Genomic DNA, 27,688 nt, shown 5'->3' on the forward strand with positions numbered 1-27,688 from the left:
AGGAAATGGGATGGTGCAAGTCAAGGGTCATTAAAAAAGAGGAGGACGTGTTCCGAGCCCAGGGATAAAGAGGGAGACATGGCTAGCAAAGGAGCACTGATGCAGGAGAAAGCAGAGCTCTTAAGTCTTGGGGACTCCACATAATATTTTTAAGAACAGGGTAGACAAATAATCTGGCACATGTGGATGAAGTATGGTTGAACCTTCATCAATGTGTCCTGTGGTCTCCTTCCAGACCTGCCTTTATTATTCCTATCCCTCCTATTCCATAAACTCCCGAGGCAGCCTGTTGCTGTCTGAAGGAGAGAAGCAGACTAAGGATATTTCTTCCACAACTAAACACCCCCAGTGAGCCAAAGTGAGCTTTTCTTGAGCAGCCTAGCAGCACTGTGATGGGGCTGTGACCCAAACGCTGGTCTGTGGGGGGAACAATTCAGTAGCAGCATCGCTCCTTGTGTGTGCATGAATTCCTTTCCGGGGTTTTCAGACTGCAGGCTATCCCTGAGCGTCTGGAGGAGACAGGAATTTTTCTCTCAGGGTCCAGTCACTGTATTGTGACCTACAGTAAGTCCTTCTTTTTAACCAGCATTTTTTTTTTCCACTGTGACATTACTAGAAGTTTTAATTTATTTTTTTATGAGCTTGGAAGAAAGAAAGGGGAATAAAGTGACTTTTTCATATTTAATGAGTCCACACACTAGAGGCAGTGTGCTGTCCAAGTATGAATGGGAAATTTTCCAGATGCCTCCTGGACTTGTGGCCTCCTGCACCCCAAAACCACATGTCTGGATGTGTCCAGAAAGGCCTGTGTACAAATGCAGCATCGAGTTTAGTGTACTTAAGCTACCCAGGGTGCCTTTTCACTGGACCTTGTTACAGGGTTAACACAGGGGTGACAAGTCCCCATGGGGATGGAGTGCTGTTCCCTGGCTCGTGCTAGGTCCCTGGGGCTGGTGCAGCGGTGGCAACACTGCCTGGAGAAGCCTGCTCCTGGCCCAGCCAGCTGCCTTGACAAATGGGTTTTAGCATGGCTCAGGATCTGCGCATTGAGCTCCTCCTGCGGCTGCTTCCCTTTGAGCAAAAGCCCCAAATAGCAGGGACTTTGATATACAGTGCAGTGCGGGGGCCTTTAAATAACAGCCTTTATTGCTCATTATTTGCACAGGCACCTCAGAGGAGAAAACATAAAGGGAAAGCGTGTTACAGGAAGTGCTGATGCAGGCATGTTTGCCCTGGCCTGAGCAGCATAGTAAGACACAAGAATTTACAAGATGCAGGTCCACAGCTCCAGCACGGGTTTGCTGTGGACATATAACACGTGCACAGGTGACTAAAGGGCAACAGTCTGCATTTCACAGAGCAGGACCATTCCCTTCCCTCTCCCAGTCTCCGCTTTCCAGTTTCATTGGAAGCAAATAGCAGCTAGGAGGGCAGAGGAGCATTACAAGTCAGACAAGCTCTCCTCATAAGTATAAATACAAATTTAGGTGCCAAACTTTGGATGCCAAAGAACTAAAACATAACTGCAGCACTGGAAAGTACAAGCAGCACATGCCAGGAACAGCAGCACCACTATGTGCATGCCACGTCCACGTGTATCCCCACCCTCACAATTTTAATTAAGAGCCATACCCACCTTGAATAAACCTGTCTGGCCAAGGTGAACACTCTCAAAGCAGCAGCAGAGATTCCTTTTGGCCCAGAAAAAGTTGGACTGGCCCAAGTTAGGTGGTGATAATTTGCACCAGCTGCTCATGCTCTCCAGGTGCTGATTTTACTGCAGCTCCAGTGGGTTTGTGCTACGGGGAGAGGCACACCTGCCCTCAGCTCCACAGCGGGCTGGGCTCTCCCAGCCCTGCCAGGCGGTTTAAGCCTTGTGCTTATTGCACTTGGATCTTTTGAGTGAGCTCAGAGCAACTGGGGATGAATTCCTTGTGACCGGCTGTGCCAGTGGAAGATGCACGGACAGTCCTGGCCTCCTACTAGTCAGTAAGAGCTCCCTTGAGTTTCAGTAAAATGCCTACCAAGTTAGATTTAACTGGATTCAGGTGTTATTACAAGTGGATATGCAGATAAATGATCAGTCTGAGGTGAAACCCAGAAAATGGCTGCACTTGCAGAGCATTCCTTGGTGTTGGGCGTTCCTGAGTCCGGGCTTGGGCCACTAACGTGTCAAATTCTCTAAGACCATTCTCATCCTTTTATATGGTGGCTGAAAACCCTCACTGTTCCCTCTCGCAAGGCATTGCAGGCTCCATTAGAAGCAGCCCTGCTTAAATTAAGAAACTATTTTCCCCTCCTGGGAAAAAATGGTCTGAAAAGAGAAGGAAAAAAAAAAAAAAGTACATTTTCCAACTGTAATGTATTTTTAATCTGTTTTGGTCTCGGACAACAGAATGACAGATATTTTTTACAGTTTTATAAATAAGTTTTACAAAACAAGGAAACAAATAAAGAAGACACCATAATGTGACACAAACATGGAGAAACTCTGCACTGGTTAAATCTAGCCCCTCTGGATTTACAGCTGTTTCTGAAATTAGATCACACACTAATGTCTCGTCCTTACACCACGACCCAGTAAACTCCCCATTTCCAGTAAAGCACCTAAGCATGCAATTACCTGTTAGCATATATTTAAAAAGCTTGAAGTTTAATAGGACACATGATTTTAAATCAAACGCAGACTTAATGACTTGCTGAACAGGCACAGGCACTACAGCTTTAATTACTTTTGCTGATTTGGGGTCTCAGCCAGTTTAAGGCAGCTAGGAGAAAGGTCCCAATGACCTCTTGTTTCCAAAAATTTCCTATCTACCTAGAAATTCATAGCCACAGTTTCCACAATGCTTGCTGCCTGTTCCAGGGATTCCTGAGACAGAAGGCTGGAAAACGAAGTCCATGAAAATGGACCTTTGCTTGACTGCCAGACCTCACCAATGAGCTTTGGGCTCTACCCGAAGGTTTATATTCCGATGCGAGCCATGACCTGCGGTGCTGTGCAGTGCCATCAGGCAGTTACCACACATTTGCAGAAGCCACTGTCAGAGACGTAATGCAAAGCGTGGCCTCGTGCTGTAGGCAGCCCGGTACAACCCATTGAACACACCTCTGACCACCCCCAGGAACGGAGAAGCTGAACTAACGAGATGAATCCTGCAGGCCAGGAGAGCCGGGGGCTTGCACGTGAGTCACTACGTTTGGAACGATGAGCAGCAAAACCAGGCAGGTCTCACTCTCTCTCCATAAAGAGGAGTCGTTGAGGAGCCATTTGCCTCCTCCAGGGTGACACCATGGTATCACAGGAGACCCTTTGCAGACATGCCTTCAGCTTGCTCCTGAGCAAACCTCATGGTGAAAATCAGGCACAGCCCAAAGGGCAGGTACAGCTATTGGCAACAGGTGGTGAATTAAGCATCTTGATGTCTATATAAGCCTTTCAAAGGTCACCTGGGACTTGGCAAAGCAAGGAGAGGGAGCAACTGAAATGAAGGCTCAGGCATAAAAACCCAAAAACCCAGACTGATATTTGCAGCCGATCCCCATACTTCAATTTGCACAGTGGGACGCAGCAGGGAGCTCTCGATGGAGCTGAACATAGCAGCTCTGAGCAGCTTTCTGTGCTTAAGTGAAGCCCAGATCTGAACGCAGATGCTCTTCTGCCCTGGGAAAAAAAATCCATCTCACAAATCTAAACATGTCACCTCAAAGGGGAAAGTATTTATTATTAATGATACTATTACTGCTGTTTTTCCAATAGACTGAGGAGATTAAATAATAGTAACTGAAAACTAACCACATGTTCAGACCAAACTTTAACTAGAGAGAAGACATATGGACACAAACTTTGCAGTGACTTAAAACAGTTTAATGTAATTCCAAGACAAAGTGTGATTACATTTCTACACATATACAATATGCATATGTGAGTTGACAAATTCTGATTAATAACTCGTTTCACCTCAGAGACCGAAAAAATGATCAAAAAGAAACCGTGAATAACAAGCTATAACATAGTTCACCACAACGGGACCTCCTTTCTCACCCTACAGTTAGTAATATTACAATTAAAATAACTATATTCTTCTATAATGTATTTTCTGTTAAAATCATCTCATAAATTTACAATGCTATTATTAGTTTCCAAGACTAATATAAATTCACTCCATTTTTCTACAACGAAAATGATTATTAATTAGAAGCACACAACGTCATGATGAAAAACACAAGCATTTTTTTTTAGTAGCAAGAACTTGATTGGTTAAGAATTAGTTTTCTTGTAAAACATTCTAAAGCCAAGTAAAATATCCATTCTTATAACATACCTATAATATGAGACTAAGGAATAGGTTACATATAGGTCTACAACACATCAGTTTGTTTTTGTTTTTTTCTTTTGAAAGAAGAAAGACATATTACCAAAAGAAAAAAGAAAAAAAAAAAAAAAAGGAAGGAAAAAACTGCAAAAAAGAAAACAGAAAGGGACAATTCACATAGGAAAAAAGCAGTACACAAGAAAATACTGTTGCACACAATAATTTTCACAAAGATTAACATGGATTAACACTCTTATTACAGAAACCGTACAGTGAAGGAACACAACGGCTCAGGGCTTTCGTGGGGTTACTGGGCTGAGATGATACTGTAGAGAAAGAACCACTCGAGATCCAGAGCTGGGGCATGGGAATCTTTTCCCTTGCGATTGTGACAGTGTTTCACAGCTTTTCTCCCCCACCTCTCTTCCACTTAGTAATTTTGGTGCAGTGTATATTAACTTCCACTTTCCATCCAGAGTACGCTGGGCCTGTGGGCAGTTGAAAGGCATAAAACATTCCCTCCATTTCCCCTCTTCTGTTAAAAGGATTTTACGGCTCATAAAAAAATGTTTCACCCGTTGGTTCGTTTTTAACTACCCGAAGTCTAGACTCTTCACCTTCTGAGATGCCCCTCTTTCTTCTTTCTCACTCCCTCCCTCTCTCCCTCTCTCTCTCTCACTCACTCCTTTAATAAAGCTATTAATGACACTTCCTCTCCTTTCAGAAATTTGATTTGGTATGAAAGATCCAGGCTACATTCTGGTTCTGCCCAAGTAGAATCTGGTACCCAAAATGCCTTGATTGCTCTGTTGGTGAAACATGGGATGAGGAGATCCTTTTTTACACCTGAAATGGCTGTGCCCTGGAATATCCGTGGAAGTTTTGTACAGAGAAGAATACAGAGCAAAACAATATAAAATAAAATTAAAAAAACACATACAGGATAAAAGGAGCGGGGGGTGGGGGCGGCGTAAGAAAAGCCAGAAGTGTTGTACATAACCACGTGGGGTGGAAGCATTGCAGAAACGCTTTATTTCCCTGCTGAGGGCAGAGGTGCTATATGTAACCATCCAGATCCTACGGGATGTGCACTGCCAGTGTTGGAACCCCCTTCTTGCCTAACAAGCTGCAAGCCAAAGTATTCAACAAGACTCTGCGGCTCCTTCATTCCAGTGTGCTGGCATTTGTGGGGCTGGTGCCCCCCCGCCCCGAGAACAGAAGCCCAGGCAGGCGCCGGGGGCTGCCAAGCCCGTTGGTTGGGTGGCGGTGCACGGTGAGAAAGGGTGGACGTTTTCCAGCTGGCCCGAGTGCTGCTGACAGCTTTGGCTTGCCGTATGATATGTTATCACTTTGATAATGTGGATGACAAGGTGGACACAGCAGCCCTGGAATGGTGCTGAGGGAGGAGGAGGAGGAGGCGGGTTGCACTCCCCCGGCCCCAGCGCCGCTGATTGTACTGGGAGCAGCACATGCACCCCACTGCAAAGCATCGCCGATCGCTCCTTTGCGCTACCTCTGCTCTAAGCTGACTGATACAGCCCCGTCAGGCATGATGGAAGCACGTAAGGAGCCCTCCCAAGAGTACCTGAGCTCCACGACTGAAGCTCCGTTCTTCAGACGTACATATACATACTTTTAAATGCCAATTCCTGTACTAGACGTACACATACATATTTTTAAATGCCAATTCCTGTACTTTCGTGACCTCCAAGTACCATTTTGCCCAGCAGACATTTATACCATGTTCACTGGTTACCCAAGTGAAAGAACACAACAGATGAAACTAGACAGCTCCACGAGACCGGGGAGGGGGGAATGTGATATATCAAAATGCAAACTACAGGATAACAGCAGCAGGGAAACAGCATTGACGAGAACTGGCATGGGCTGAGGAAACAGAGTTGACAAGGAGATGGTCAGTGAACTTTGTATTTCCTTTACTGGTTCAGAACATTTCTGTGGTGGTAAGCATCATTTGTAAGAAAGGGGTGAACAGATGAAAGCCAAATTACAGCATTGCCTCTGAGTGGCTGTTACACACACATACACACGACACCCCACCCCATCCCCCCCAAATAAAAACAGGCATTCACTAACTCAGGAATTGATCGTTTGGCTAATGATTTATCAACAGTACAGTACAATCCTTCCTTTGAATATCCTTCATTCTCCTGATGCGGGTATCTTCATCCAGATGAGGATCCTACATAGAACAGTGAATTTAGTATCGCGCTCCCTGCTTCAACCCAAGGAGCCTGATAAAGCACGTTATTAAAACAAGCGAACAAACAAATAGCTTATCTGTTGGACTAAATCTTCAAAGTGGGTGGAGTGTTTTTTCGACCAGACTTTGGAATACAGTGGATTACTTGATCTCTGGACTGACTTTCCAACACTATGTTATATCTCAAAACAGAATATACATATTGAAGACACACTTGTACTTTTCAATTTTTAACGGGCAAAATTAAAAAGAGGCAGCTGTATTGAGTTTTTGAAGGTGTCACTTATAAACACAAAATTTCCCTTAAAAAGTACCAGTTTAAATGTAAACTATAAAACACTGTAATAACTATAAAATGTAGCCAGAAAACTGTTTAAGTAGCCACAGTCTATTATTCAGTTCATATTGGTTTAAAATGTGACTCATTAAATATCTTCTAGAAGGCCAAAGCATTTTACAGTAGCTATAAACATATATACTTACATGTGCATTTTAACATCACAATTGATTAAAATACATAAAAGAGTAATCTATTCCTTGGTTTAATTTTTTTTTTCTTTTTAAAGATTCACTGTCTTCAGAATTCACTCAAGCAACAATGACCAGGGTGGGCATTTATCGCTATTCTGCCCCTACGGACTTCAGAGTCTTTGAATCAAAGTTCAAGCTGGCTACATGTTTTCAAAAAGGCTAAAACCAGGATGAATGCCCACATTTGAGGTAATTATTGCCATTAGGTCACAGTTTGCGTAATATAGGTGTATCTAAATCCTTCTTTTAAAAAAACGAAGGTATCCAGCAGTACTGGGGGATACCCTTTGAAGCAATCAGAATCCAGAATCCTGATCAGTGGGTTTGCTTCCAAAGGAGCTGGTGGTCCCGGAGCATCGGGCACCCATGGGACAGCAGCTGACCAGCCTAGAGCTCAGGCAAGCAAGCCTGCAAAAAACTTTTTTGTTGTTATTGTTTTGATTTTTTAAAGAAAAAGGAAACAAAAGAAAAATTGGAGGTGCCATAAAATAGATAGGTAACATTTCTGATCAGAATTCCAGACCGAAGCTTTTCTGTCTTATTCCTTTCCAAACAGTTTGCTGAAAAAGAAAAAAATAAAATCAAAACACATCAGCATTAAATATTAATTCTATGCCAGCACTGCAAAAACTCCTTGGCTACGTGAAAGTGGGATAAGCTTTGCTTTTGCTCTGAGCATTGTTGCCCCATTGCTTTCTGTTTCAAAGAGGAAACCTTGTTTGAAAGAAAGAAAAATGTGAAGGGAAGGGAAGGGAAGGGAAGGGAAGGGAAGGGAAGGGAAGGGGAAAAAGAGAAAAAGAGGAGAATAAGAGAAAAAAAGAAAAAGAGAAAAAGAGAAAAAGAGAAGAGAAAAAGAGGGGAAAAGGAGAAAAAGAAAAGAAAAAAGAAGAAAAAGAGAGAAAAAATAATCCCTGGCTGTCAGAAGTACACACAAGTATTTACAAGGTTTGTGTGAATCTGCACACAGTTCCCCTCACAGCAAAAGAGTTAAGAACAGAGATGTCACAATATTTATCAGTGCAGTAAAAAATATCATTTTTGGAAAAAAATATACCTTTAGTATTGCCTTTCTTAGATTAACTATGATAAGCAAAAAGATTAAACAAAAAAATTATCTTCAAACACACATGAATAGTCTGTTATAGCAGCACTGCTAAAACTGGAAGGACAAAGCTAACCCGTAAATGAGAAACAGGAGTTTCAAACCATAAATGCCGAACACAACGCCTCCTAGTACGCTTCCTAAGACTTCTGAAGAACCAAGCCAATCTACCGTTCGAATTTCACTCTTGACACACACAAATGCTCTAAACCGTGTCCTCCCACTGAAAGCGCTTGACACGTGCAGAGCGCAGCCTGGCTTACCTCCGGTCCGGTTCCCACACCTCCACCTGCATCGTCACAGGTCACACTGCCTCTGGGCTCCCCGTTTGCCACGGGGGAAAGAAGACCCCTCCAGAGCAGAGCCCTCGGCTAGCAGTGCTCCTCCGCACGCTGCCCAAGCTCACTGGAAGGGGCTGCTCCTGCGGGGGGTCTCGCTGTGTGCCTGCGGTGGGCGGTGAGTGCAGGGGCATCCTGGCATCGCTCGCAGGTAGTGGCGTTCCCGGGTGGTGGGAAGGATGGACCACAGGGATAGGGACCAGCCTGGAGAGCCCAGGACCTCCTGTCCAACACAGTACTCCAGCAAGCAGCCCGCACACGGCCATTTACAGCAGGACCGCCACCACGGTTTCAAGCACCCCTGTAAAATGGTGCACCTCGCCCAGCGTCTGCAGCCCAGGGTGAAATCCTCACCGTCCTCAGAGGCAGCCTGGTTGGAGTACGGCAGTGGGATAACCCCAGCAGCGCAGACCCATCTTCTCCTCTCCGAGCACGGAGGGAGCAAAATGACTGGTAGGCACAGAAGTGGGCCACAAGCAGTCAGCTAGGGACTCCGTGTACTTTGGACACAGGCCTCCTCACAGGAGCGCCAGCAGGACTTGGGACTGCCCAGGACTGCAGATCAGCTGCTTTGAAGCTCCCACGGCAAATGGGACCGCAGCAGGGGCAGCTCTGTCAGCAGGAAGGCAGAAATCTTTCCCGTCCCCCCTTTTTACCTTCTGTGGTGCCTACCCTCAACAAGGATTACACCTGCAGACCTTGCACACAGGTATCCAGGATCTGGCCCACACGTAGCACTGAAGATCTCTGATGGGCTGACTGCCAAGCCATGGAAGAACACACACCTAAGTCCAACACCTGCCCAGCTGAGCCTGGCCTAACATGGCAGCACGGTTTGGGGTCCGACTCACAGCACAAAACCAGCATCCTAATCCTAAATCCAGGAAAGGAGACGCTACAGAAACATGCAGAGCACCCAGAAGCTCATCCCCACCACGCAGCTCACCATTTCCACACTGCATTGTCGCCACTGAAACACTTTCATCAATGTGAACAATAATGAGAGAAGAAAAAAGTTTTCGACAACCCCTACGCTTTAGGATAGCAGCAATATTTAGTGTGAATTTCTCTGCTCGTCAGGCTAGCTACTCCAAATGCTGACAAAAACTTGAGAGAGAAAAAGAAAAAGAAGAGAAAGATGGAGTTCCACAGTGTATCCCCATTGCCTGGCGGTCATGACTTGTGGGTTCATTTCATTTCTGGAGTGGGTGGGAGTCTCTTTCTCTCTCTCTTAGAAAAAAAAAAAAAAAAAAAAAAAAAAAGGATCTTTGGTTAAAGAAAAAAACCCAGGTTGATCGCTCTTCAAGTTTGCAAATGGAATTGCCTTCAAACCAAATTACAAGACATAATCCCTTGAAAGTATAAAAAAGTAAAAATGTCATAGACAGAAGGGTCCCTTTCTTGGAATGTTTAATGTATTATGAGAAAATGACGAGAAAGAGAAAAAGAGAGAGAGAGAGAGCTGCCAAGGCCCGATTTCTTGGGTGCAAATAAGTACAATTCAACTGAGGAAGATGCAATTGCATTTGCTTTCTCAAACAAATGGATCTGGTCCAGTCTGCAGCGAGAAGTGCTTCCATTCAGGTTTTCTGTTCTGCTCGTGTTAGTGGCCCTCTCCCCTCTCTCCTGCATCTTGGTTTCACGGAAGGAATCTGAGCATCCACCTCTGAGGGGAGGCAACGTCCATGCTTCCTTCTGCTTCCCCCACGAGAAGAATGCAAGACAAGGTGATGGGAGAAGAGACCGCTTTTTCACTGTGCCAGCCATAAGCCACCCACAAAACTTCCAGTATCTGAACATTTGACTCCCCTCTCAAGTTTCTGTGCCGTTTACCCCACGCACACAAAGAACACCAACCCAACCCCACCACGCCGATCCCATTTCCTCTCCAAAGGACTTTGCAAGCAAAACAAGCCGGCTGTTATGATGTATGCAGCACCGACAGCATGCAAAGATTTTGCTTCCTCTGCTGAAACGACCATGTTTCCCTGTGACTAACAGTACCACACTTGTTTCCACACCCTGCCTTTATACAGGTACGAGGGAGCTGTTGCTCAGCTCCCCCAAATTCACCAGAAAACACAGCTCTCACACAGTGTTGCACCATCAAAGCAATTCGATGGCTGTGCCAAGCATCTCTTGCAATCGCAGCGTCCCATTGCCACCATCATCTGATCACCTATAGCTGGCACATCAGCAGCTGCAGGATGGACATGAAAGGTGGCTCCTCGGCCACGCACTGTGCCCCTTCTTGCTGCCAGCTTCACTGCCAAACGCCCCTCAAAATTAGATTCAAGCCCGTGTGGGAGAGCAGGTCAGATGGGTACACAGGGAAAATGCAATTAATACAAGTAAAACATTGCTGTGATTGAGATTGCAACCTTCCACGCTTCGCTGGTCCTAGGCCAGAGGAGCACATAAACAAGTAATTAAGCTGAAGGGTTTAAGTCTGTTCTTTAGGAAAGCAGTGAAGTGCATGATTAAGTCTCTGCTGAAGTCCTATCGTTTTTTTTATGGAGTTTAAATTCAGTCACTGCTTCCCCCCATTTTAACAGAGGAGACGATGCAAATAAAAACATAAATATCTAATCTCTAGCAACCAGAATAGCTTAATAAAATTCCACAACAAATAATTATAAAGGAACGGAAAATCTACATTAGAGACAAAAAATAATAATAATAAAAAAAGGTGAACCAAGCATCCTGGTCCTGCGGACACCTGATTAAACTTCAGCGAGAGTGAAAGAGCAGGTTAGGAGCCCTGCCCTGTCTGCAGCCGTGCTTTGCCCAGCTAACGCCATCCGTGCACGCCAGTGTCCTTTATCCAGTGATGGGACTGAGAGCCACGCTCAAGCCTCCGCCACGGCTCCTCCGATAGCTCTGTCTCTGGAGAGCCATCTATCTGCTTTCTCCTTTAGGAAATCCAAACCCTTAACATGTTGCATGGCCGTGGGTTCATCAAAGGGGCCCAACGATTGTGGCCTGGAGCACAAATAGGTCTTGGTCTCATATAAACGTCCAATCAAACAAAGTAATAATGAGCTGGATCCTAGGGCACCAAGGTCCTTACCTGCCTGTGATCCAGCTCTCCTGACAGATCATTACGGTAGCTGCTGTTTGGTTTTGGCCTCTAAATGAGTGTTTCTGGAATTATTCTGAAATGCGGACGTGACCTGGAGGATAACTGCTGTCCCTCAAGGCTGTAACTGCTCTCACAGAGTGGCCCCACTCCCCCTAAGGTAGTGGCAGAGTTTTCATCCTTGGGACACTCTTATTTCCCCTTCCTGCTGTAGTTTTCACAATCACAGCAACCCTTCTGATGCCACTGATGAAAAGAAATAAAATTAACGACAACAACAACAATACTAAAAAACAACCAACAAAGATTAAGGAATGCGTGTGCAATTAAAACCCAGAGTAAAATATTATAATAACAAAATAATAATCATAACCATAACAACCATACATTAAAATAACATTATCTTTCCTTTTCATGACACAAGCAGCATGACACTCTCGCTCCTGCACTGGTGGGAGAGGAGAGGAATGCAACAGCGAGCGCAGGGCTTCGTTTTCCTGCCTCAGAGGAAAGGGGACGTGTCGTCTTTCCGAAGGAAGCGGCGTGGGGGTAAGGTGCATGGGCTGCTGGAGAGCGCATCCTCACCCACAGTATACTGAGCTGGAACCAAGGACGGGCAGGAGAAGAAAACTGTGCAAAGGTAGCCCAGGAACCGGAGCTGGCAACCAGGGGGGTTATTTGGTGCTCTGCCAGAAGACAACAGCCTTGTTGAACAGCCTATGCGTACCGGGATCCCTTCTTCCAGGCCAGCCAAGCACTTACTGCAGGACAATGTATTTGTGCTTGTCTTTCTGTCAGCTTTTCCCTCCCGAGAGAGCCTCCTTCCTTGCTGCCACTCAGGGAACCCATCCCTTGCCACCCTGCTGATGAACCTGCTATTTTCCAGCATCTTGTGAAATACCTGAATACTTCACGCTTTAGTTACAGGGAAATGTAGAGTGGAACTGAGCAGCCACGTAGACTTCAGTTTTCATGGAAACACGGAAATGTTCTATCAAACTCTCTTCTCTCCGTCCTCCCCAGGCCATCCACAGGCATGGGTACTCTAGAGACACTTCCAAATATTGATGCACCAGTGCAACTGCCAGTGCAACTCCCCTCTGAACCAAACCTAACTGTAGGAAAGGCTCTCTTTAGAATCTGTCAGAAAACAAGACGACCACGTAGCGTTCCTTGGCGCGGAGGACCCACAGGACCACCGTGCTCCCCGGTTCCAACCTTTCGTGGCATAGGTGAGAAGGGAGGCGGGGAAGCACACGCTGTCACAGCTACATTACAGCGGGTAAGGCCTGATGTATTGCAATACTTTTTTTTCACATAAGAAACCCGAGTTTGATTCGGGAAACTGGATTTTCTCCTGCTTGCTTTGGGACTCCAGCCCTTTCCCGACCTCCTCCCATCGACAGACGTAGTGAGAGATGTTGGCAACAGCTAGTGTTTCCCCCTTTCACAGGCTAAAGTTTTGTTCCCATTTCACAGACACAACCGGGACAACCTGACAACGTGGGTGGATGCTGTCCTCCCACTCCACCGAGAACGTCGGCAAACAGCAGAACGAGGATGCGGTTTCCCGGGAGGAAACCTGTTATTTCAACAGGATAGAAACAGACCAGTCCACAAACGAACCCCCAGACCCTCCGGGAGTCACCTGGGTCTCCCAACCAACCTGGTCACTTCCAGCCTATCCAGTGCTTGACAAAACACCCAGCTACATGCACTTCTAACCCCGACGAGCCTCCCCAACACCTCGCCAAGAGAGCGAAGATTGACGATGTGGGGAAAAAACCCCACCACTGCTAGCAGAAGAAAATCGGCAATAACAACTCAAAAAAAAAAAAAAAAAAGAAAAGAAAGGAAAAAAAAAGAAAAAGAGCTGAGAGTAAATTCCGACTAGCCTCAGTCAGTTTCTAGGAGTACCAGTGGAAGTAAACCCTTAAACCGCATCTGTAGTTCGGTAAGGCACTACGAGGGAATGATGTAAAACTAAGACTGTGACAGTTGTAATGGCTGTGCCGAGGAACACACCACAGAGAGAAGGCAGCATCTGCACACGCACGCACGCACGCACACGCACACACACATACCTGCACAATCACATTTGTTACATGCCTATGTTATATCACTTTTCTTTGTGCAATCACATTGAGGAATAGTCTATTGGTATCGTTGAAGTTCAACACAAAAGAGTAAAAAGGGCATATGACCTGTATAGTGCTACATTCTACCTGGGGGTGGGGGTGGGGGCAGCTAAAATGTCTCCTCCTACACTAAAACGGCTAGGGATTGAAAAGGAAAATTTCCAAACAAACCAAAATGAAACGCAACTGAAATCCAACATACATTATTAGAGATCTTGTTTAGGAACAGCATTTCTCAGGGATTTATCCAGTGTGTTCAAGGAAAGGGAGAAACATCTCCATTGCTTCTGCTCTCAGCCAGTGCCGCAAAGCCTGTGTTGCCCAGGTGTGTTTAAGTGTCATGGTGCTAGGTCTCAATTTAAAGCACTGGGACATTTTCTCTGCCCTCAGCCTCCCTTACCCACTTGCCATTTCCAGACACAACCCATCCCCCCCACCCCCACCCCCAACCTTATGGATGCTTTGGGATACAAAGACCACTGCAAAGATGGGGTACAGACCCTTTGAAATGCTGGATAAATCCCTAATCCATATACCTATTGGATTAAAAACCTAATGGATTTCATTTTAGGTGTTCTGGACAACAAATTTCTAAATGTAGCTCACTATTGGATGAAAATAACCTTTAAAAGTCTGTTGGTGAAGTTCTTCACAAGACAGGACCCACTGGAGGGCCCTTCTGCTTCTCTCTCTCTCTAGTTTGGTGCAGAATGGTTGGTTTTTTGTGGTTTATTTTTTTCTGTTCTTTTTTTTCCATTTTCTTTTTTTTTTTAAATAAAAAGTGTAGAATTGGTTCTCCCCCTTCTTTCCTCTTTTTCGTTTCTTCCTTAAAGTCTCCTTCGTTCAAGTTTCACGCGAGCCTCCCATTGCATTGTTAGTTTGTCATGTTCTTCAGTACAAAAGCAGCCACCTCACTCCCCCGGCACGGGTGCGTCTCTCACTCCTTATTCCAGTGTTTAGATGTAAGGGTACTGGTTGACCTTGGTGGGGCTCAGTGGGTATCCAGTGTAGACTGTGGAGGCTGGAGAAGCACTGATATAGGTCTGATGGGCAAACTGAGCCTGGTACTGACTCGGGTGGATGGTGGGTGAGGGCAGAACCCGTGGGCCCATGCTGACAGGGACCTGGTGGACGATGCTGGCGGGGTAGGTGGTGTGCTGCACGGCATGCCGTGCAGACCCTTGGGAGGCCACCAGGTGCGCGACGGTGCCCGTGGAGCCCAGGGCGGCGGGGGCGGTGTATGTGTAGAGGTGGGGTTGGGTGGGCAGGTGAGCAGCGGCAGCCGCGGCCAAGTGAGGATGAACTGTACCATGGCTGGGACTATTGTGCGGGAAAGAGTACGGGGCCTGAGCTATTGTTGGAGTGATGTAGGCTTGCTGTCTCCGGTGACTCCCTGTGCGATCAGTCGTGATGTGCTGCTGGGCCTGGATAAAGACAGCAACAGTGATAAGTGGTTACAAGACAAGAGACGGCTCTTTACCTCCTCAGTGGTTTCTGGGAGCATTCCTACGACACCAGGATGGCCTCAGGAAAGTCCCTTGTGCTCCTCCTGACACCCTCAGCACCGCCAAAGTCTTCCCTTGGAAACCAGTGACAGCAAAGGATCCCTCCCAAGCCTAGGAAGACCCTGCGGTTTCATACACACACCAAAATGCCCCCCCAAAGGACAACGGATCCCCCAGTTTGAGCCACAATCTGCTAGCACACCACAAAGACCCAACCTTGGATGCCCGGCTCCTAAGAACATCTTCCCCAAGTCCAGTTGCTCACGCAACACGCAGCTTTTGTTAGTGAATTCTCTGCTGATAGGTGGCACGCCGATTGCTCAGGGGGATGAAGTTGCCTAACTACGCCTAAAACAGGCAATTTATTTTCGCTCAGTTTGGGTCTTTGCAGTTATAATTTTCTCGGTTAGTAAAAATAGCTACTTTAAAGACAACCCCCTTGGCTCAATCAGATCCTGCAGGTGCCTGGTACCCTCATGTAATCAGCTATAATTACTTGAGCATAGGCAACTTCTTGTGGTGGGACAGGAGCAACATCTTTTTCAGAGATTTTCTAAGTTGGTTTTTTTTGAATTGCAAGGACTTTTCCCAGTCGTTTGTAGTCAAGAGTATTAAATAACCAATGAAGTTGGAATTAGAAGGCAAGAACGGCAATGCTCCATGTTATTTCCTTCTGTTCTTCCAGGCCCTCTCACCCTCTTTGTAAGCACTCCCTGTGCTGTCACTGTGGTCTGAAGTGCGGCAGCCATGCTCCTCCCCCACTTTTGGAAACAGCATCTCGCCCACTTCCTCCATTTACACTCACTTTTATTTCAAGTTTGTTTAAATTTTAAAATTTCAACTACATTTTGAGGGGGAGGGGACATTCTTCTCCCCTAAATTATTTTTTTTAAAAAAAAACCAGTCCTGCTTATATCCAGCTCTGGATGTAAACCAGCACGGTCCTCTGAGGTCTCCAGCTTTCTCCTCTTGAAAGGCTGGTGACTGTGCTGTAACCTCCCTCACCTCTCACCACCGGGGAAGGGAGGCTCCAGGTGCAGTGCGTGAAAAGGGCATTATTTACTGAAACTCCTGGGGAGCTCCCTGGGTGTTCTGATCTCAGACTACGAAGCATCTTGAGAGCTGCATGCTGCCAAGTAACGGGATTTGCCCAGATCTCAGCCCAGGTTTATCACAGGATGGATCGAACTCGTTACATGAAGTCATGTATATGCATCAGGGCTCTGCTTTGCCTTGTCACACCTGATGGGGACTTCTCTCCCAGTCCTGCAGCCAGGCTGATGCACTCCCTTCACCTGGAAGATATTCTCCCTCCGTCACCTATAGCTAAGGAGGATTCAGTCCTTCCTACACAGTCCTGCTCCACTCCTTTGTGTCTGAGCCACTGCACCTTCTCTCTCACATTATTCCCACTCACACTGTTAAATCCTCTAACTTCAAAACACACGGTAAGAGTACCACTTAGGTACCCAGGGGTGGGATTTGCGCTACCTCTGCTGCCTGAGCTGGAAGATCAAGGTCTGAAGTGAAGTTGAAACAAGTCGATCAAACCCGACATGAGGCCCAGCTAGCATTAGACTGGAACAGGACAGCCCATGCTGGAGGAGCAGTAGGTAACAGCTGGATGATGCACCACTAAAATCTGTCTCGGTTGACTTACCTGACTTAGATTAAGAGGCTGCTGCTGCTGGAAATGTGCTCCTGGTCGCTGCTGCCTATAGGCAACGGCTCCAGACGAGCTCCCTGAAGAGTGACCGCTGGTGGAGGTCACGGTGCTGGAGGACTTGGACTTGTAGGAGGATGAGTGGTGACTGGTGGTGACTGTGCCAGGAAAGGAAACACATTTGTAGCTTACATCACATTCTTTTAATTGCTCACCCTACCTTTTCCTCACTGAACTTCCTCCAGAGTGGCTTTTGGGAGGAGACATACAACAGAAGCAGGATAAGAAAACGGTTTCTCTTAATTAACAGAATACGTCAGCAGCGTTTCGCATACATGGCCAGCCTATTATCCTAGAGGCAGACAAGTAGACCCGATATCTGGACCCAAACTGGGCCCGGAGAAGGCTTTATAGATCCTTCAGATGTGCGAGAAACTGTTCTGCCAGCAGAACTGTACAATGCAGGTACAAATCCCGAGGAGAGGAAGGAAAGTATAGTGTGCACAGCACAGAAAAGCTCTGGCTTGGCTGACCTCACAGTGAGTGGGAAGGGAGGGAGAAGGAGCTAGTGGGGAGCTCACCCTCTGAGCCTTTGTGTTCACCAGCAGTGCGTCAAAAGAAAGGACTGCCAAGTAGCTCAAAGCCAATTGCTTTGGGCCAGACTTCCACCATGAGCCCCTTTTCAATACATTGTACTATCTAGCATTGCAGGGGCTCTGGATGAGCAAACCTCATCAGTCCATAATGAAGATCCTGGGGAAATGCTCTTCCCAGAAACGTCAACAAGTTTGGATGAAAATGCACATGTGTTTTCAATCTCTTACCCGTTTTAAAGTAAACCTACGGAAAGGCAAGGCAGCAAAGATTCACACTTGCATTTGGGAGCTTTTCATGTCAAATGTTGAGCTAAAGGCTGCATTCTGTTCCTGGGTTTGTACAGAAGTAACTGGGACCGACACTTGCCCCCGTGACTCCTGAGTGTACCAGGGCACATAAATAATGCAATATGGCTCCCAAGAACAGATGTGTCACTTGAGAGAAGGGCAGGAGCAAAGTTTCTTTGGAAAACAAAACAAACAAACAAACAAAATGAAACCGAACAATGAGATTCTTCCAAGATAAATCATTTATTTCTTACTAATTTTCTTGACGGAAGAGGTGCAATTTACCTGGTGCCAGGCTATCGCACTCTACCAACACCTCACTGGCCTGGGTTTTCAGTGGTGGCACGATGATCGTTCGGGGGTTCCCACTGCAGTGAGTCTCTGGAACCCCTTTGGTGTCGTAGGTGTTCCCGTTATTCTGCCCTGCGCGATGCTGTACAGCGTAAGGACTGTTGTTGCTGGAGGAATCAGAGTAGGGGGAGTCATGCACGGTGACACAGCTGATGACGTTCTTCCTTTGCTTGGACAAGGTGCTGAAACACAAGCACACAAGTGGAAAGAGTGAATGGGCAACGATCAACTCGGAAGCCACCAGAAGACTCTGCCTGTGGCAGACTAGGTCTGTGAAGGCAAAGCACACCCTTCAGTCCTCTGCCAGAGAGAGGCTGCTTAAGCCAAATCCCAGGTTTCAAAACTCACTCGTTGCTATTCCAGGAAAGCCTTCATGGAGGTCAAGGAGTGAGTAAGACATTGTGGATAGATCTTATATTCACACTGCTTAGAATAGCACTGAACCAGACTGCCAGATTTATTTTCAGACTGCTTTTTATATATGTGTGCAGTAGAAGCCCAGCAGTTATACTATGCTTTGCTGCAAGTCTCACCACCCACACAAAAACGTGGCGGTCTCTCCCAGCCTTCCAGCAATGATTTAATAATAGATGCCATGACTTTTCATGCTTAAATCCCATGAATCTACAAAATACACACCGTTTTATTTACTAATATGGTACAATGGGCATATATTCTCAATAAGCATCTGAAACTGGGGAACAAATTACAAAAAAATGAGCAAAGTCTGTAACGCTTTTGGTTTTCTTTTCTTTCTCTGAATAGGCACTGGGTCTCCTGACTCTAGCATGGATTATCAAGGTCCTGCTGCAGCTAATCTATCTATGACATCAAAAAAGTGATTAAAAAAAATACATCAACTCTTCCAAGATTAGCGCTAGAAGTTCATTAGACTAGACTGTGTGAGTACGATTGGGATTTGCTCTGCTATTGTGTCTAATTATTCCTGATGGTTTCTCCTTCCTGTTATGAGCTTGTTTGGGGAGAAAAAGAGAGAGCGAAAAGGAGGAGGGAGGAAGGGGGATGGTGAAGATTTGCTTAAATGGCTCACATCCTTGACAGTGCACAGACCTTGACTACAGAAAATAGCTGCTATGTTTCACTGATTGCATTATGTTGTTATGGCAACTGAAGTTTTTAAAATGATGAAAAGAAATGGATAGCACATAAAAAGCCAAGTAATTAGGCTTAATGGTGGAAACAGCCCCAACAGGAACAGAAATGCCATGGAGAAAAAGGAATCCACCTCTTAACTTCTTGAGTGTGCACTTTAAAAAGAGATAGATCCCTTTTCCACAGAGTGTCCTCTCCATTCTCTCTCTCTGGCCTATCCAGTCTGGGAATCAGCTGATTAATCCCATCTCAGCCTGTGATGGAGCTGTTTGCTCCCGTGTCAGCATCGCTTCTTACCCAGGGAAAGGTGGAGCAGATACTAAGAACAGTTTCTTTCCAAGGACATTGTTTGCCTTATTTTTCACAGTGCTAAAGCAGCACTGGTGGGTTTCCTTCAACTCATCCATTCCAAAGTCTTTTTACCACTTTGCCTCTGAGACCTGTAACTGAAAAGCTATCATCTTCTACATTAAGGAATGCCTTGGGGTGCTGCATTCACAAACAGCTCACCGTCACACAGACTTCCCCTGGGCTATCAAGACAGGATCCTGGTGTGCCCCAAAGAGGACACACCACCATGTTGTTCTATGCGCAGTGAAAAAACATGTCTTGAGAGGCCCCTGTTCTCCTAAAGCGTTGACACTTGAAACAGGGCAGATGATAGAGAAGGAAGAGAAACTATTGCACAGTAATCTGGAAGGTGAAAGCAATCTTTGCGGGATCAGGGATCTTTTCTATAGGGAAGGTATACAACAGCAAACCCTCATATTCTGACCTGCCACAAGGAGCTGGAGAGTGCTGGATTATCAATGGAAAGAGCAACAGCATATCTTAGATGGACACGTGCTGTAAGTGAAGAAAGATGTAACTGTTTGGATATGATGCTACAAAAGAAGAATATTAAACCAATAAAAATGACGAATATTGCATCAATATTCCTCTCTCCTTCAGTAGAAATGCCTGTAATCACACATTTATGAGTATCCACACTGCTTGCCCTTTGCAGCTGCCCTTGGCTGCCAGTTGGGAAGAGATATATATTCTCTACCTCTGACAGTTATTACATTTTATAAAGAAAAATCAAGTCACTAAAGAGTTTTCTGACAACTGATAAGGTCTAGCTATTCTTTTACAGTCCCTTCCTTACATAAGTGGCTGAGCTGCTGAACTGGAAATACTTCCTGTCAGCTGACACTTGACATGGGAAGGCTGAGCTGTAGAACTGGAAGGGTATTTTTCTGTGTAATCCATGCTATTTATTGTTTTAGAATGAGCATATTTTTCACCAATTTGATTGAGAGCTTGTCAAAGCAGAGACCATGAGAAGCCGCCTCCTTCAGAGTGTTATAACTCCTTGGTTACAATGAGAAAACCAAATAGATCTCTTTGGTTAAACAAGCAAGTGACCTCAACCCCAAACCTTTCCAGAGAAAGGGACCACAGAGGGATATGAAACTCATTTCATGGATGGGAAACTGAAAAGAACCAGAGTTATGGTCCTGCCAGGCCTTACACAAGTGCTCAGCACTACTGGTCTGTGTCATCCACCAAAGTCAGCTGGACTATTCGAGTAACACAGCTAAAGCACATGGGTAAATATTTGCAGGATTAGGGTGCAAGTCATTAGGCTCTTGATTCAGCAGACTGCATCATTTCAAGTGCATGAGGCATCCCATTGAAAGCAGTTGGATTTTTGTTGTTAGGGAAGGTAACGCCTGTGGTTAATGTTAGAGCAGGCAGAAGTCAGCCAGGACTATTCACACATGCTCTCAGCTCGGCACCTGCTGTACCATAGCCTGCCCCAGAGATTAAGGGTGGGAATTTCAAAAGCACCAAAGGCCCAACTCATGCTGAAAACCAGCTGATTCACAGCCTTAAAGATACACATTAAGCCAAAATGGGGCGCCTGAAAATTCAACCCAGGAAAGCCAGTGCTCCCCCTTCTCAAAGCCTTCTCGCTAGCCAGCAGCTGCCCTCCTCCCAGCTCCCTCTGAGGACTCAGCTGCCCTCCCCACCTCGCAGTAACGCAGGAGTTATCTGTGTGAGGTCCAGGCTGATGTATCACCTTCCCTGCTCACAGACTATCAGGACTGAGAGCTTTTACCTGTTGACACAGCACTTGCCTACTCAGCAAGCTTACTGCATTCCTGTAACTCAGCCACAGCTTTTGGGGATGTTTGTGCTTACACAGAAAAATACTATTAAAAGTCTTGCCCCCTTCCTATTAAGCTCGCTCCAAGCCTGGTAATTGCTTTCCCTCCTGCAAGCACAGTAGCAGCAGCATACGTGATTTAGTAGTGTTGAGTGTCGGCATGTGTTCCTGGTCAGCTTGTGTGCCTGTCTGCATTATGTGGGTAGGTGTATTTTAATTCTTCAGAGGAGGGAGGGGGAAGATTACCAAAGTGGCATCAAATCCATCTACACAGACCGAAAAGCAATAAGCCAGGAAGGCTTTTTAACCCTTACTGGCTGGAACTGCATCCTGCCTTTCAGAACAGCAGCTAGAAAAATATACATTGCTTTATAAGCTTATTATTAGTTTGTGAGTAGCAGCCAATTCTCACCTGGTCCCAAAGAGCTTGTTCTTAAACTTGGACACAAAACAATTCATGTCTGCCCAATATGCAGACACAGAGCACAACCATGCCTTTGAACATGCAGAAGCAGGTCTTGGAGACAGATCTCTAACATACACCATATCCTTGTGACCGCACAGCAGAGAGAGGAATGTGGGTCCCTATTCCCCACAACAAGGAAAGATCTCAAGGAAAAGTCTGACAGAGGAAAGAGAAGACAGTTGGTGCACAGGCACTAGGCAAGAAACTAAGGTGGGCATCTGAGATAACGTTAATGGAAAGCTGCTAAAGGCAGATGTTGAGAACAAAAAGTGAGAGGAAAGGAAGGAAAAGATGATGCTGAATTAGTGTTAAAACGACGTTTAAACCACCTCAATAGCCAAGGACAAGGACAGGGACAACAGTTCCTGTAACAATGCAACTTGAAATAATTTGTACTTGCCGAAGGCCCAGCTCAAAAGCTTGGCACGTGATACCACTGCATGAACAGCAGCTTTACCCCCCCCCCCCCCCCCCCCCCCGAGTACCTCAATTTACACCAGAATCCCAGAAAAAGCAAATGGTCTCTAGTGAGGGCAATCCTTCAGCAGGCAGCTCACCCAAAGAGATACAAACCTTTCAGTGTGGCTGACGCTGTAGCAACAGAGGTAATCTTGAGAGCTGAAAGCCAACATGGCCTTCTAGTTTGGGGGAAGAAGGCAGCCATCGCACAACTGTGCCTTTGACCCATGGCACGTTAGCTTTTCATCACATCACCAAAATTCTGTTCCAGGTCTCTGTAAACTTAGTAACATGCAACCTTTTCAGGTTGCTGCTTCAGAATAATCCACCTATTCTAGGAAAGTATTGAGTCAGCCAACAAAAACTCACCCTACAACTGCAATCGCTCTCTTCATGTTGAAATCTTATGCCATGCATAGCTCAGCGTTGAGAACATGCCCCTCTCTCTTCAGCTCAGCCCCCATCCTGACCTGTTAATCTGCTCTCACCTTCTTTATGAATTTGTGATGCTAAGAAATATTTATCAAGTACTACATTAAGGCCATTTTATTAGGCTATACAGCATGTGCTGTAGCTATTTAAATCATATATACTGAATTGCTTAGCAGGCTGTAAAGGTCCTGCTGCTGAAGGTTTGCCGAGAGAGCTACTGTCTATCTCTGTTATTTTAAGTACTAGTTGCATGTCGGTGTGGCTTCTGGAGATGGAAGGCAGCCATCTTTTCACCAAATGACTATGGTTAGTCAACGTATTGCTATGCAGAGTCAGTGCATTACTATGCACAGCATAACATAGCCACAATAGGCTAGAAGTCAAAAGAGAATTACAAATGGCATTTTGACCCTCACATGCACATCAGCAAGTTGGCAAAAACACCTGGTTTGTGCCTGCCAGCCATTTCTGTGCTAAGGGGAACGAAAGTCCTCTGAAGCAGGCTCCACCACCGCTGCACTATGATGTGTATAAGGTGAATAACAACTTGCATCAGGTTACACTCCGTTATAAAGGTGAGACTCACACAGAGACTACCCTGCATAGCTTACCGTCTTAAGAGAAAGGGAAAAAAAACCCAACCCTGCAAGAATTTTGTGCCAGTGAAGATGGCCAATGAGGCAGTTACTCAGTATGCTGACACGACAGCTGCGGTCAGTCTTTCTTGCTCAGGAAGACAGCGATTACTGTGAGGACCACACAGAAAACCAAACTGGAGAGGTGTTACTTATGATACCAGTGGAGACAGAGCAGGCAATGGGGAAGTGAGGGGCTCTCCTGCTTCTTTAAGGTGGAAGCATCCCCTAAAGCACACATCTCAAGGCCACCACTGTATCATTTCAGGAAAACAGCCACATTTTCCTTGGCTGCTACACTCATTACTTGGATGGGAAGTTATCTAGGCACATCACAACAGCCACCTCCACTGCCTTTCCTTCCAGCCCTTCTTCCTGCCATGCTCTGTGACGTGTGCCTTGGTAGGACATGGAAATACCCCTCACTGCACCACCGGTGCATTCCCGCAGATCCCTCCTGCTGGACCAAGTGTGCTTTCCCTCCCTCCCTCCCAGCCACAATTCCAGGTGCACTTGTGCCTTTCTGCTCTGTATTTAAGTTCTTACTTTATTTTTCTCCACTTCTAAGCTTCAGAAATATTTAATCGGGAGGATTTATATTTAAACCACTGCACCATTTGAAGTTGCATGCTGGGGAGTACTTAACCCCTACTACTTGCTACTGACTGAATATGTGCTCCAGTTACTGAGACTGCATTTGCACTGTCAGTCGGTCGGTCTGTCTGCTTGTCTTTCTTGCAAGAGGAAGTAGAAAAACTTAAGAGGAATAGATTTATAAGAAAAATATCAAATCCACTCTCCAGTTTTACTCTCTCCAGTGCTTTACAGGTAATGGTTAGACTTAAATTCTTCTTTTCAGAATAAGTAACAGTCAGGGTATTATCTTACAGCACAGCAGTAAACATCTCTTTGGCCTATAAGTCTCTTTGTAAAGGATGCTGAATGAGAGTCTAGAAATTCACTGGTGATAAACAAATGGGGTGACAAAATTGTTTGCAGTTCATATAATGCTTTTTATATGCAAATTTTTTTCTGCTGTTCTACAGGGACAAAATGTCACATGCAAAACTTTGTGGGCATCAGAAACCACGTAAAAACAGTTTCACTCACAACAAATATTCCCTTTTTATTTTGACCATTTCAATTTTTTTTCCTATTATTTGCTTACATTTTGAAAGAAAAAAAAAAAACCTCCATTAAGCCAGAAAAGGGAACTCTTCCCCTTAATTAGTTAATCTCCTAATACTTTCTACTCCTTAAATAAAGGTCAAAACTTTTTGCAGTTTTGAAGCTTCTCTAGATTTCACTGTGTTGGGGATATTACTAGAAAAAAATCTCAATGTAGCCTGCAAAAATCAGGAATTTGCCCCCTGAAAATCTCCGACCATTTCTCTGAGGACGATCCCTATGAAACTACCGAAAATGTACCCGAGGTCCCCCCTCAGCAATTTTGCCCCAGGCATGGGGTAGGGGCCCAGTAGATGGGCCCCTTTGACAAGGCCTAATCAAGCAGGTCCTCCAGAGCCCACTTCCCAGCACCTCCCCAGCATGCTTACCCAAGAGGAGCCCAACATTTTCAGGTGATTATTGATTTTAAAAACATGACACCACACTACACTCATCAATAGTGCAAAACCTGTGAGCAAAGAACGACCAACGTCCCGGCCTGCCTGCCTGTTTAGCTGGCTTTTCAAAAACATCCTACTTGAACATCTGTGCTTTTCATTAGGAAAAGGAAAATTCTGCCCATATCACACCGAGTTCTTCAGGTTTTTCTTTCACCAATAAAAAATTTGCATGCCCTGTATGAGAAAAGCTCTCTGTGCTGCTCTGGTATTACAGAGAGGCTTTTCTGTCAGAGTAAATCCAAGCTGTAGGGCTCCTTTACTACATCAGCAGTATCATATTTTATCAGCTTTACTGGTCCATCTTAAACTGAGACTTATGAACTCTTGCATAGTCGAAGGATCTACTGCTTCTCACAGCCACAGGTAGCTCTAATCTCTCTTTGCTGAGCAATCAATAAAACAAACATTTTTAGTCTCATGGGTCAAGGAGACATTTCTAACCCCATAGGAAGTAAGGGAAGGAAGTGCTGTAGCAAATTCAGGAGCTGATCCAACATCAGTGAAGTTAATGCAAAGATACCACTGCTATTAATAAGATGGGATGAGGCAATTAACTTTGATCTGTCAAGTGCCCTATGATTTCTGTATTCTCATCTAGAAAAAGCTAATATTGTTAGGATGTGACCAATAGCATGTTGGAAGTCATTCCTTATTTTTCACCCCCACACCACAGCTATTGCCCAGTCAGGCAATATTTGCATAAATATGGGAGAGACAACGCATTCTTTGCATGGCTACATTTTTGACTCAGATCCTGAAACTTTGGGCACTGGTTACATTAAAATACATACTTCACTGTCACTCCCATATTTTTTTTTGAGCCAATAGGTGAGTAAGGAAACTTGGAGGTACTTTCCTAAATGTGATGCACTCTCAATGAGAAAGACCTCAGCTTTGGTAGGGGCAAAGTTCATTGGCATTAAATGCTGATACAGCTTCCCTGACTTGAAGCTACACCCTTACTCCAGCTGAAAATCAGGTCTTAGATCTGCCCAGGTCAAAAGGCACGGAGTGAGTTGATTTCATTCTCCCAGAGACAAAAAATTCTGATTCCGGACATGCTGTTTTCCATCTGTGTCTCTGCCTCTAATTCTCCAGTCACCCTAGTTACATCTGCACAGGCAATTTAACTCACTCTGGAATTCCAAAAGGTAGTAGAGAACAGCCCATGTCCATGCAAAATGTCTCTACATGGCTCAGAAATAAAATCTAGCTCTTAAGCTTTGGCCTTCCAGGAATGCTGGCACCCTGGCACTCTGTATAGATATGCCATATGGATACAAAAAGTAGCCAGGAATCTGATCCCAGGCAGGAACGTGTCCTGAATATGCTTTAGTCATATCAAAGCCAGTTTGTTTGTGTAAGTCTGGCTCCTGGGACTACTTTCCTAACCCCTTGGCAGACCTTGCCCAAATATCTGAATAACCCAAACTCCCAACTCAATTTCCAGACATTTTCCAAAGTTTGTTCTGCCTGTGTCCCTGTAGAGGTGCCGAGTGAAAAAACTGGTCAAATGGCAGCAAAGTTGAAGCGAAGGAGACAAACATTAGCTGAAGTGGCTGCAGGATCCCAGCTCTTCCCTCTACCCTCCTCTGGATCCAAGATGAGACAGTAAGCGTAAGTATTTGCACATAATTTCCCAAAGCTTGGGATCAGCACCATGGGTAAACATGTTTGCAAATAGCTCCTGTGACCCTTGAGATACCCACCTTCTTCATGCTGCCCCACCTCACAATCTTAGTTTTCAGCATCTCTTTTGTCTGGAGTCCTGGAAGTGTGGGATCCTTATTTATAGTACACCTGACTTCCACACTGACCTTCATTCAACTCTTTCTGGAAACTCACTTTCTTTCCCCTAGCAAGCTAAGGAATAGTGCAGCTTTTTCTTTTTTTCTTTTTTTTTTTTTTTTTTTTTTTTTTTTTAAAGTGAAGTATGTTAGTCTGTCTTGTGATCAATTCCCCTGATAACCGTGACAAGCCTGAATTTGAGGGGCACTGAGCTCTTGCTGCCCAGTGGAGTTCCCATTACGGAGAAGGGGAATGCAAAGTGGCAGTGGTTGTTAACAGCCAGGTTGCAACTGCAGCCCTGGATGCCTGAATCATATGGCTCCTCTTTGCAGATTTTTAGCTCCTTGAGACCAAATGCATCTCATCTTTCTGTACACATTTGCAGTGCTCCACTTATCACCACAGCACAGAGATGCAGAGGTACTGATAGATATCTCCAGTGATTAAAGGAGAATCTGCCATAAGCATGTTCTAAACAAAAAAAAATCCCTCTTGACAATACTGGAGGGGTAAGGTTAAAAACTTCCCAGCTCAGTTGCCAACATAAAGATGGTATAATTATTCAGCTGTTTGCAAGGCTACTTCTCTACAACTTCTAAAGCAGAGTGATGTCTTGTGACTGGCATCAGATGCGAAACCTGGAGTGCTTGCATGTGATAAAAGGTGCTGAAAAGACAGTCCTGGCAAACTAAGTCCTCTCTCATCCACAGTAGATGATCAGCAGTGGCAGCAGTCCTGGGCTGCACTGTTTACGCAGATGAGTTAATTCTCCGAGGAGCAAACTTAGTCACAGTGGTCTTTACAGCCTCATCTATGCCTCTCTGCAGAGTCAGTCAAAAAGCAATCAGTTTCTGCCACTTTTTACAATAAAATCATAGAATAGT

The 27,688-nt window shown here is 45.3% G+C and overlaps 1 protein-coding gene across 5 annotated transcripts in view; it reads right to left on the reverse strand.

Annotated features, from left to right (window-relative positions):
* Nucleotides 1–6,236: 6,236 nt before the first annotated feature.
* Nucleotides 6,237–27,688, reverse strand: part of HIPK2 (homeodomain interacting protein kinase 2) — a 143,315-nt gene continuing 121,863 nt past the window's right edge. For all 5 annotated transcript variants that reach the window (XM_080393562.1, XM_080393560.1, XM_080393561.1 and 2 more), the window contains 3 exons: nucleotides 18,066–18,313; nucleotides 16,894–17,054; nucleotides 6,237–15,152 (listed from right to left, as the gene is read on the reverse strand). In XM_080393562.1, the coding sequence (XP_080249688.1) occupies nucleotides 14,685–15,152; nucleotides 16,894–17,054; nucleotides 18,066–18,313 (877 nt within the window). In that variant the 3' untranslated portion in view covers nucleotides 6,237–14,684. The remainder of the gene's footprint in view (nucleotides 15,153–16,893; nucleotides 17,055–18,065; nucleotides 18,314–27,688) is intronic.

This window comes from Falco punctatus, assembly GCF_963210335.1.
Source record: "Falco punctatus genome assembly, chromosome: 6".
In the NCBI taxonomy this organism is placed as follows: domain Eukaryota; kingdom Metazoa; phylum Chordata; class Aves; order Falconiformes; family Falconidae; genus Falco; species Falco punctatus.